This window comes from Lethenteron reissneri, chromosome 7, assembly GCF_015708825.2.
Source record: "Lethenteron reissneri isolate LAM-NWPU_2019-01 chromosome 7, ASM1570882v1, whole genome shotgun sequence".
In the NCBI taxonomy this organism is placed as follows: domain Eukaryota; kingdom Metazoa; phylum Chordata; class Hyperoartia; order Petromyzontiformes; family Petromyzontidae; genus Lethenteron; species Lethenteron reissneri.
Genome location: NC_083785.1, coordinates 746,663 through 759,091, shown reverse-complemented (window position 1 = coordinate 759,091; position 12,429 = coordinate 746,663). Strand labels below are relative to the sequence as shown.

The following is a 12,429-nucleotide window of genomic DNA, read 5'->3' as shown; positions in this document are numbered from 1 at the left end:
TCACACCTTTATTAATTTAGGATTTCGCCTCGATATTGGATTTGGTCCTCATATATAATTATATAATTAAATTACATCGTTATGGGATGATATTAGCATGAATAACGTTATATACAGTACACGTAAAATTAAAATATTATTTGCATGTGCTTATGAAGGAATAAAGTACTATATGTGGAGCTGGCCAATGTAAACATTTAAAATACAATTGTAGCCTGTTTTGTTTTGTTCAAATGCCATACAAAAGTAGAAGCATTCTAAATAAACTAAACTATTTTATTTACCAGGTTAAGCCCACTGAGCTATTATCTCTTTTTCAGAAGTGACCTGGCCACAAATTATAGCTCAACGTAGTCGTTTATCATGTGGACATTTTTGCAGCCAAATACTCTAAACGCATGTTTCTACATGTGGAGGGAGGATCTGAAGAAAAATCCACGCAACCACAGGAAGAACATGCAAACTCCAACTATACAGTTGTCAGGGTCGGGATCAAACCCACGACCTCCTGCATGCCAGGCGAGGGAGATAACATCTCGCTGGCCATAGGAAGCCCACTATTAATCACCAGTGGGGGTGTAGTGCCAAATATAATAAAGTCATATATCACTTCATATGTTCATATAGCTTCGGTTTACCAGACTTATTATCCCCCTCCCCCCTTTACAAACAAACGGACAAGCAGCAGACAGATAAAGGGACAGACAGCAGACAGTTGGACAGAGATAACAGATTCACTCATCCAACCTGAGCTGGAGAGTGATAACAAAGAAACAATCAAATATTCACGTCGTTTTTCACAAACTTTAATAATACGAAGCATTTTTTGTTTTTCAATATTACTTTCAACCAATTTATAGATGTAGCCATGTGTTATAATGAGGCCTGGCAGTAACTACAACGGTCTTTCCGTGAAAACAGTTTGTTCAAAGTGAATTTCACATGCGTCATTGCAACAACAAGGCGTGAGCGGTAGTCGAAGTTGCAATTACCCACAACTCTATAGGCACAGTAATCCCTCGTTTTACACGGCAGATGTATTCCTGAAAATGTCCGCGTTAAGAGAAAACCGCGTGCAGCGAGGAATTGCCGTCACCGAATCACATCTGCACTATATAATCAGCCTGCAGTCATCCCACGGCAGGACAAAGAACTGAGATGAGCTTCCCCATAAAAATCCTCGTGCCCCTAATCGTGGTCCACACTTGGCTGGGGCAGCGAGTCCAATCCCTCCCCCACCCCTTCGCACAGTCCTGCCGTGTCGCATTCGAGTTGCTGCTCGGGAAGTTTCTGTTCCCTTCCAATGCCGATTGGCGTATCGCGTTGTGTCACAATTACAACGAAGGACTGAGACGACGCCACTGCCTACTGAATCATTCCGCGCATTTGCCCAGATTCCCACAACCGCCCAGACGCGTAGCTGGAAACAGTAGTTTGTTGTCGATCGCTCAGAAACCGCGTTATAAAGGGCGCGCTCCACATTATAATGGTTACGCTCTGCATTATAATGGTTACGCTCTGCATTATAACAGGCGCGTTGTCGCTCTGTGCAAAGAAGAACTGTGCCATTGCGAAAACGAGTTGTACGAAAATGTGTTAAGCGAGGACTTACCGTACATCATTTATTACAAAAATTGCGGACTTTCGTCGGTAACACTGCCGTACAAAGGAACAAATATATGATAGGTGACATTTCGGGTAATGGCCCTTATTGGCCAGTAGTGGCTACGCAGGTGGCCTGTAATTGAGTAGTGTGGAGGCAGCGACGAGGGTTGGCGAATCGCACACAGACGTTGTGAAACTCCCTTAACATCCTGGGCGTCGCGGTGCCATACGGCCTTCTCACCGGAGAAGGCCGTCCAGCAAGTGGACCAGACGCCATTCTGTTTCCATCTGTAAGGGGATGGCGTGTTGCCACATTGCACGTGTGGATTTTATCCCCGGTGTTCCGGTTTTTTTTTATCACACATATGAGCACTAATTAGTTTGAAACCATCTGAAAATAAAAACCCAATGCGGTGCCCACCTGACAAAGAGTCCGTTGGCTCAGTGTGCCTCTCTTGGATAAATAATAATACGGTGGAACCTCGGTATACGACCGCTTTGAAATACGTCGAATTTGGTATACGTCGTGTTTTTTTCGAGAAAAATGTTTTGGGATACGACGTCTTGCTTGGGATACGACGCGTTTGCTAGAACTTGTGTGGGTCGGGATGAGTTACCGCGTGCAGGACCCGCGTATGCCCCGTTCACGACTGAAACAAAGCGAGAGGGGCGGGGCGGCGTGGGGGGGAGGGGCGGGGGACGTGGGGGAGAGGGGCGGGGGACGTGGGGGAGAGGGTTGTGGGGGCGTGGGGGAGAGGGGCGGGGGGCGTGGGGGAGAGGGGCGGGGGCGTGGGGGAGAGGGGCGGGGGGGCGTGGGAGAGAGGGGCGGGGACGTGGGGGGAGAGGGGCGGGGGCGTGGGGGAGAGGGGCGGGGGACGTGGGTGAGAGGGGCGGGGGCGTGGGGAAGAGGGCGGGGGGCGTGGGGGAGAGGGGCGGGTGGGCGTGGGGGAGAGGGGCGGGGGACGTGGGGAGAGAGGCGGGGCGTGGGGAGAGGGCGGGGGCGTGGGGAGAGGGGCGGGGGGACGTGGGGGAGAGGGGCGGGGGGCGTGGGGGGAGAGGGGCGGGGGGCGTGGGGGAGAGGGGCGGGGGGCGTGGGGGGAGAGGGGCGGGGGGCGTGGGGGAGAGGGGCGGGGGGGCGTGGGAGAGAGGGGCGGGGGACGTGGGGGAGAGGGGCGGGGGGCGTGGGGGAGAGGGGCGGGGGACGTGGGGGAGAGGGGCGGGGGGCGTGGGGGGAGGGGCGGGGGACGTGGGGGAGAGGGCGGGGGGCGTGGGGGGAGAGGGGGCGGGGGGCGTGGGGGAGAGGGGCGGGGGACGTGGGGGAGAGGGGCGGGGGGCGTGGGGGGCTGCCCCTATGGAGGGTGGAGCCCCGGGTTGAGGCGCGCGCGACGTGCGGGGTTGAGGCACGCCACGTGACCAGCGCAGCTGGCAGCAGCCCGGTCACGTGGCTTCTGTACGCATTTTCGTAATTAGTGTCTAAATAGTTTTATACAACCCCATTAATGTATAATATGCCATATAAAATATCATTTATTTTCCTCTGGAGCGGATAATTTCCTTTCACTGTATTTCTTATGGGAAAAAATTCGTTTGGTATACGTCATTTTCGGTATAAGTCCTACCTTCTGGAACGAATTAACGACGTACACCGAGGTTCCACTGTAAATAAGTAAATTCTTCACAGCATATAGAGGGGCTCTCTATTTCCAAAGATATCACCTATTATGTACGTTTCCTTTTAAGGCCACAGTGCTGTTGACAAATGTGTGGAGGTTATTTGTGCTTGTGCACCACTGCCGATGCGGTGTCACCAAATATTCATTTGTTACGATCAACAATGTGTTGTTGTTGCAGTACCTTGAAACATTCTCAGGAATATATTCTTGTAAAACAAAACAGCAAAGTGTAAAGCTATAGATATGCACGACCATATTTCTAATCAATGCTGTTGTTTTCCATTTTGCAGTGGAATGTTTGGTGATGGGAACTTTACTTACCTGATACTTCCTTTGAGAAAGAGCAGTAAACAGGTAAGATGAATCCATGATAGAGGTTTTCTTGGATTAGATCACGTACAACTAGTAAGGGTTGTCAGGTAAACAGAACATGCCAATTCGTCACGAGTACAGCACCCCGGTGTGTTGGAGAGCCAAGCCACAACATTTACAATCTGAGTACGACGTTTCGCCAGTAATTACAACTAGCTTCATCAGGCGACAACCAGATTTGTGGAGAAGTCTACCTGTTTCGTTCCTTATATAGAGGTAAGATGAATATGATGTTATAGTTCGAAGATCTGCACAGCATATATTAAACGAGGTGGTTGATCTTTTGGGTCTGATTCAAATAGAGTTGGTTTTCACACTTTATGCAGAATTACAGAAGTTCTGCAAAAGTGATTCTGCTAGATTTTGCCATGAGGGATCAATTGAGCCTCATTCCCCAAAATATCCTGTCGCCAATTGGTAGCCGGAGAAGTGCCATGGGAAATTGGGGCCACGTGTGTGTGTGTTAGAGAGAGATACATGTACTAGGTGTCGCGGTAGTGTAGCGGTTAGCACACTGCGCTATGAACCCGGAAACCCGAGTTCCGATTCCCGCTCATGGCCAACACCAGTGACGATTAATTGAACCGGTCCTGGGCCTCCCCTAGGTCGACTCTGTTTCAAATGAGCACCTGGTGTGGTGTGTAAACATTGCCACTAGGGAGACAAAGGCGATCGGGGGGTTCATTGTATCTGTGGGTGTTTATGAGTGCAAGAATGTCATTGACGCGCTATTTGGACAATGCGTGACGTTTGCTGTGCATACTAAGATTGTTCCATGTTAACAATGGCATACCGATTACAGTTGATGTTATTTCACCAAAAAGAGTGTAGTGATTTAAATTGCCATTTTCTTATCCATGCCGTATGTACAATGGGTGTCCATAATCTGTGTTCAGTGGAGCGGTGCTGCAATAGGTGGATGGGTGCATTATGAACCCGGCGATCCGAGTCTCAATCCCGGCCATGGCTAACATCAGTATCAAGTGATTTTTAAAACAGTCCTGGTCCCTCCCTCCTTTTAAACAAACCGCACTGACCAGCACGGTGAAGTGTGGTTAAACAACCCCAGTTATGGAAGAGGCCTTCATCCAGCAGTGACTTAACAAAGGGCTGTAAATGTATTTTTATATATTTATATAGCTTTACAAGGACGGACTGCGACGTGTCAGACACTATTATGAATAATTAAGTAACTCGATGATTCACGTTTGATGTGTGCAGGACAAGGAGCACCCACATGCCGTCTACAGAAACACGGGACTGGGCCCCGCGGTCAGCCCATTTGCTTACGGTCAGAAACGAAAAAAACATCTCCCCGCTTATTTTGGCATCTCACGCCGCATGCAGACACGCACGCGCATCTCTTCGGTGCGTGCGCGTTGTACCTCCCTTTGCAATGGAGCGGTGGCGCAGTGATTGTCACGCTGCGCGATTAACCCGGCGACCTGGGTTTGATTCTCCGGTGACGACAAACGTCTGTAGCAAGTGACGTCTGAACCGATCCTGCATGACCCTCCTTTACCAGCCCACGCTGTACAGCGTGGTGAAGTATAGTCAGAGCAACCTCCACGATCGACAGGGCGTGGGGGGAGTCCTTCATCCAGCAGTGGATTGACAAATGGCTGCAAATTGTGATTATGTTATTCATCCCCTTTGTAAATTGATAAGAAGAGTGATCAACACTGCTTGTTATTCACAATTTAACCCAGATGGGAATACTGTGGCGAGGGTTATGTTTAGAGGTGGGCTTCACAATGGAAATACCGTTTGTTGTCTTTTTTTTGCTGTTTTATGTTTGACCAGGTAAGGCCCACTGCACTATATAGCCCTTTTTCAGAAGTGATCTGACCACAATTGATAGCTCAACGAAGCGGCTCATCGCGTGGGAATGTATAGTAACCAAATGCTAATACATATATGTTTCTAAATGTGAAGGGAAAAACCGGAGGAATCAGACAAAAATCCATGCGATCATACAAACTCCAAATATATATCGAACCCACGACCTCCTGTATGCCGGGTCATTACCCGAAATGTCACCTATCATATATTTGATCTCGCCGGCGTGGCGCTCAACTCGTGTCATGCGATTCGTGGCGTGGCTCTCCGCAAGTTTACTGCCCAGTGCATCCAAGGGACGAGATCACCAGGCTGTAGCTCTCCATTGCAATGGCTACTGGACGAGATGAACTGGGCATCTGGCACAACAATGACACTTTTGGCCGTGATTACATTCATCAAGGGATGCAACGTTGTTATGGCTCTGCCTACTTGGTTGAACTGAATTAATAAATATAAATAGCCATGAGCTAGAATAAGACTAGCTTTTACCTTTGCTTGCAATAAAACAGGAAGTGTTAAGATGTTCAAACACCAAATAGAAACCTTTTTGAAAAGCATCAAGTCTACATTAACCACACGTACTTGTGGCAAAACATAGAACGAAACATGCTCACATAGGTAAAAAAAAAAATCAAAATTAATAAAAGTTAAATAAAAATCACGACGTTTCGGAGGCAACACAAGCTTCCATCTTCAGATTTTTTACCTACGTGACTTTACCTAAAAAACCTAAGAATATGAATACTTGCAGTCACGAAAGCTTCAAATCTAGAAGGAATTAAGAAACTGCTGTTTATAGCGTCGGTAAGTGTATGTGTCCATTTTGTGATTTTAATGGCGTCTCACGAGTCACCCGCAGTAGCTGTGGTTCGGTGTTTTATTGATACAAATATCTTTGCATACAGAACGCACATCGCTCAAACAAGATCCTGACGTGAAGAGTGATGTGCTGCGTACAATTTCTATCAAAAGGATAAAGAGGATGGTATGTATGCATTTCCATATGGAAGTTAGACAATTATATCATCGCTTAATATTACATAAACTCTTAACTTGCACAATTTTCTGAGTTTTTGTCTCCTTGTGTGTGCATAAGGACACTAAATAACTTATTAACCCCGTTTGGGGCACATGAATACTATGGAATCATTCCACTGTAGATTTCATTGATTCAAACCACCGTCGCTTCAATACATTCACTCCACTGGAGATGCAATGGATTCATACCACTGTAGGTCAAATATATTCTTGGCAATGTTGGTTGTTTAGATTCACACCAGGCCATTGTTTAAATATTAATTTACCGTTATACATACATTACAGCAATATATATTCAAACCGCCGATCAGGATGTAGTCCAAGTTGATCAATTTAACTTATGATTCATGATAATAGGGTTTTCCCATTTTTTCAGGCAACAAAACAGGTATTAAGATGTTAAAACACCAAACTGAAACCTTTTACAAGGAATCATGTCTGTATTAACCACAATGCTTGTGGTCAGAATGCAATCAAAAACATACTCTATTAATATATGCATTGTCCTTGAAACTGATTGGTCTACACCAGAGACATCTTCTTTTGAGCCTCGTTTTAGACCAGAGGACGCCAAAGCCGACCTCTGGTCTAACACGCCTTCGGGGTCCTCTGGTCTAACACCGTTGGAGACCATCATCAGGCGATTTTTCTCAGAATTGTGGCAAAGAAGTTCAACATACATGAATATCCTCGTGTGCGCCCTCTGTGTCCTGGGCTCTAAATGTGATGTATCCGGATACGAGTGCTGCATATACAAATGTACCATGAGCCATATCAAAATACTCACAAAGTCACGACTTCATACCAGAAATGTACTGACATTTGAAAGCTTTCCTTCTTAGATTGACACGAAGAGTGCTTATGATGAAACAAAATATGTGGAGCTGGCCATAGTGAATGACTACTTCATGGTAAGTCAATCACTTCGTGAATGTGAACACGTTTTTGTTGGCGCATAGCGGTCACATTTTCCTCTGTTAACTTTACACAACGTAATTAAAGTGTCTGTTGGACGTGCAGTGCTCAGGAGGACAAACTGTCCCTGCAGATTCCACACGCTAAGACGTCCATTATTATTAATATCATCCTCAAATACCTCTGTTTGCTTTCATCTTTCGAGCCCTATATTCTGAGGGCAATTACTATTACAGAGGGACACGCAGACACAATTCTGTGAAATCCATCACATGGTTTTTGGAACGTGATCGAGTGCTCATTTTTATTCCATTGTCAATTCCATTTCGTGAAAACATTGAGTTTGTTCTGTCGAGTCTCTCCACCCTCTGGAGAGGGGGTACTATGATATGCAACTGCCTCCTCATTTACCAAGAGCTCAGTAACTAGGCTGTGACGTGGCAGATCTGCGCTACCATGCAAGCGAGGCAAGGATGCTAATTGAGTGAGCTTAAACACTTTAGGGTCATGGTTTATGAGAACAACAACAACAGTGTACAATACAAGTTTGATTTTTGTAAGTATCTAAATGCAGAAGAATGTCGAGACGTTGCACCAGAGTGGGGGCAGCACTGGGAGAAGGTGAGAATCGTGGGTGGAGCTGACTCAGCGGCAAGCCAGGGTTGCCACCTGTCCGGGTTGGACGTGGACAGTCCAGGAATTGGCATGTGTTCGGGTGGCAGCAGTTGCTTTGTAGGCTTTCACGAACAATATCGCCCGATGAAGCTGTTTGTAATCACCAGCGAAACGTCGTACTCAAATTACACATTTTGTGGGTAACTAATAGCCCTTACTATTTGGCTGTGTCGGGTAGTGGTGGTTAAGGACACATTTATATGTATGCAATCTAACCCAAAAATCTGTATTATGAATAGCGGTATTTTGTTGGAGTTTATTTTGATAGCCCAGGGCTGAGTCTGAGCTGATTGAGATGCACGTCTGGTTTTAGTTTCGTGGAAAAGTTGGCGACGTTACGGTGGGTGAGGTCATGGACTTGGGAGACAGCTAGCCGTGCTAAGGGGTGACCTGGGGTTGGGGTAGGCCGTGGGGCCGACGCGGCCCAGATTAGGGGGTTGGTGACAAGGCCCCAGGATGTGCTCGGAGGAGCCCGTGGATGATTGATCTGTGGGCGGTCGGGCGAGCGAGCGAGCGAGCGCATCCTCACCGGTAACAGTAGCAGCAGAGGAGGAGGCGTGTCCATTCAGTGTCAACGTCACAGTGGCAACACGCATCACCCAATAAGGATGGCAGATGGCAGCAGTCATTGCACACGCTTCCAAGCCAGGTGCTGAGCTGCCGTGTGCCGCACAGGGGCCGCTGTCAATGGGGACTGCCTTTCGAAGATTTTGTTTTCGTAACCGTTGATTGAAGTTTGTGAGTCATAAAAACAAAATTACACGGTTATAAAGTTGTTGAAATCGTGCTGTGTATGTGGATATGTTCTTGCAGTTTAAGAAACATCATTTGTCGCTGACGCACACGAACAGCTTTGCTAAGTCCGTGGTGAATCTGGTGGATGCCGTGAGTATCGCTGTGTCACTGCTCGTGCGCGTTGTGGTAGTAAAGGGAGCTCGGTGGACAGTCTCACGAGTTCCAGAATCTGCTGAAATAAGAAGCGAAATATTCAAATGTGAATAGCGAACAAACTCACACGTTTCATTTTCGTCACCAGCTGTGTTCTGATTTTGACACTGAAGTCATCAGCACATGAGATTAAGAAATGTGTTTTCAATATTCTCAGTAGTGTATCAGATTTTGTCAGAGAAGAGCCACTGAAATATCACATTTATTTCTATATTTTACGTGTGCAGCACAATCTATAAATAACATGGCTATCACACGTAGTGTGCCGATACATAACTAATTAAATAACAAACTTGTTAACCCCAGTAGCTTGCTGCTCAGTGACAAATAGCTGAAAAACTAAAATAATTGTGAACAATTGTGAACAATTATTTTTTTTATGAAATACGTACGCCGTTTATCGTAAATGATCGTAACAACTTCATATCAATCATAATCTTGTGTGTAGGCATGATGGCGCTCTGAGGGTGGACATTAGTATGCGCCAGTATGCATTGGTCATTGCTGGAGCAACACAAAAAAATTACTGTCTTTTTAAATTCACTCCAGATCTATAAAGAGCAGCTGAACACTCGGATAGTTTTGGTGTCCATGGAAACGTGGACGGACCGCAACCGGCTGGTGGAGAGCGACGATCCTCTCCATATGCTGCACCTCTTCATGCAGTACCGGCAGCAGAACATGTCGGGCAGGAGTGACACAGTACACCTGTTCACGTGAGTCCATTCCCTCTCTCTGTTTGCTACGGGATCCTGCGACTGTGCCTGATTGGCTTCTCTGGGTGATCAACTTATTTTTTTGGCTAACCATCTAACAAAGACGGTCACCGCACCGCGTGCTTTCGGATGCACTTCTGCGGCCGTCTGGAACATTCTTCCTCCCGATATTAGGAAGCCAATGGAGCTATGTACTTCTAAATCATCATCTAGATTGAAAACTCATTCCTTTAGAACTGCTTTTTTATGTTTAGTTTGCTGTCCTTCCCCCGCACCTTCGATTAGCACGGCTGGCTACCTACGGTGCGAAAGAAGTTCAACATACATACAATACATCATACATAAACAGCCGTTGTCTTCAGAATCAGAATATTTATTTATACTTGAGGAATCCGATGAGCTCTATAGCTTTATTTCACTGATTTCCAATACGGGCGGATTCAGAATGTTACAACAACAAATAGTAAAATAACACGATAGGGGTGCAAAGTACAGGAAAGGTAAACAAATCACTTTAAAATTGACAATTAAAACAAAACAAAAAATTGTATCTTACCACTTAAAGCCCACTGAGCTATGAAACTCTTTTTCAGAAGCGACCTGGCCACAAATGATAGTAGCTTATCGCGTGGAAATTTAGAAAAGCCAATACTCTAAACACGATTCTAAATGTGGAGGGAAAACCCGGAGGACCCAGAGAAAAAGTCACGTGACCACAGGGAGAACATGCAAACTCCAAACATACAGGTGGCAGGGTTGGGATCGAACCCACGACCTCCTGTATACCTGGCGAGGTAGTTAACATCTCTACACCGTGGTGCCCCATCATCTCCAAGGATAATGTGCAGCTGCGTCTCAAAGCTTCCACGTACAAACAACAATATCACAGCTTTGTGCTTTCCCAGGGAAATTAGTTGTTTTCTCAACATCTCACTGCTCCAGGGGCACATTGCTTTGTCATTCGTGCAATATACCAACACTACTGAGATTAATTTCTATAAGTGTTCAAAGTCAAAAGGTCATCGCAGCCAATGCTGTCGATGCCACCACAGCTCGCTGCTGCTTTCCCGTTGTACGACACAGCCTGAAGTTGTTGCACGGTCGACACCCAACCTGCACGGTCTCATCACCACCGCCACCACCATCGCCCTCTGGGTGCCACTCCAGTGCCTGTGTCCATAGCCTGCCCCCTTCTAATCTGCACGCTGCCCTGACCCATTGCGATCTCGTCTTCCTGACTACAACCGCGATCAATACTTGCCACGTTTCTGATTGGCATTCGCGAGTCACTTTCGTAGCGCCTTCTGTCTGCACCCCCCCCCCCCTACCTATTGTCAGACGTGAGGGTCAGCGGCGGTGCTGCATGCAGGCCCACGGTGGCGAGACGTCACCCAAGGCGCCGCCGTAGCGAGACTCTGAATGATTTTAGTCAGGTTGACTTTTTTCGTTGTTGCTAGAATCGCAGCCACAATAGTTTGTGTTCGATAGAGCCTCCCTCCTTTATGTCTGGGCCGTCTAAGAGTGCTGTGCATGCCACAAAAGCGACTTACATCACATCTCAGCACAACACTTTTAAAAGGGCACCCCCAGTGCCAGCTATTCCTGTGTGGCACAAGGGTTACTCAGCACCTGGCCTGCAAGTGGGTATTAGTCTGCCAGTAGGGAGCGATGATTGCTTTGTGTAATCCAAATTGAGTAATTTGGAGGGGGGGGGGGGTAATTTTTACAACTTCTATTTTGTTGTATTAGCATGACACCGGCACACAGTGGCCGACTCGGTTCAAAAGGCGTCAGGAATCTTTAACGTCCACCGCAGAGCGTGGAGCAGACGATGTGCAGCGTATTGTGAATGCACCCACAGCAACTACGGGTTATAACAAAGCAGTATGAACAGTTCATTTATACTGTGTAAACTCCGAACTCTGGGCCAGGTGGCCCCGTGGTAGAGCAAGGCAGCTCGCAATCTGAAGGTTGCGAGTTAATATCGTGGTTGGGGGTTGGCTCAGCCTCATGATCCCATCGGGGTCGATAAAATTAGTATTACTATGTGTGGAAGTCAACAGTGGTTGTCTTATGGAATAGACATGCACCCCCTCCCCGCCATGACAATGTGGAATTTAGACCACTGGCTCAGGGCTGTGAACAAGAGATGAGTGCCAATGCCTCAATGCTCATTTGAGCAGGAAGTCACTTTGACTTGGGCCTCTGGGTGAATTTTTTCTGTGATCCTCTAAAGACCTGATCAGGGACTATTTGCGAAGTGGATGCAAATACATGTGTAGTGGGTTAAATGACTAGAGAGTCTCTCTGGGGCAACACGTAATTTATTTCACAATAATTCCTTAACACAAAGGGGTAATGGCCCCTTACACCCGATACAATAAGGAGGTAGCCCCTCCGGACTAATACGCCTCTCACTGGCTAATCTACACCCTTCTTGCGTGAAGCTTGTTGGTCTTCACTGGTACGGCTCTTGCCCTTTGGCTCTTCTCTTCAGGAGACCTCTTTGATCTGCGGGTGGACGACGACTGCCGGGACCGTTCAGAGGTCCGGCTTTTATGCAGGGCCGTGGCTCGCTCCGCCCCGGCCACACCTTCCTTCTCGATCCTTCTATCAGGACCTGGGGGGTGATGTCATCCCCCAGC

At 47.1% G+C, this 12,429-nt stretch overlaps 1 protein-coding gene across 1 annotated transcript in view; it reads left to right on the top strand.

Moving 5' to 3' along the window:
• Positions 1-12,429, top strand: part of LOC133355577 (disintegrin and metalloproteinase domain-containing protein 11-like) — an 82,175-nt gene that overhangs the window by 23,752 nt on the left and 45,994 nt on the right. Inside the window, exons 6-11 of the mRNA XM_061572924.1 lie at positions 3,569-3,632; positions 4,872-4,941; positions 6,398-6,477; positions 7,373-7,441; positions 8,934-9,005; positions 9,618-9,784. Coding sequence (XP_061428908.1) covers positions 3,569-3,632; positions 4,872-4,941; positions 6,398-6,477; positions 7,373-7,441; positions 8,934-9,005; positions 9,618-9,784 — 522 coding nt within the window. The remainder of the gene's footprint in view (positions 1-3,568; positions 3,633-4,871; positions 4,942-6,397; positions 6,478-7,372; positions 7,442-8,933; positions 9,006-9,617; positions 9,785-12,429) is intronic.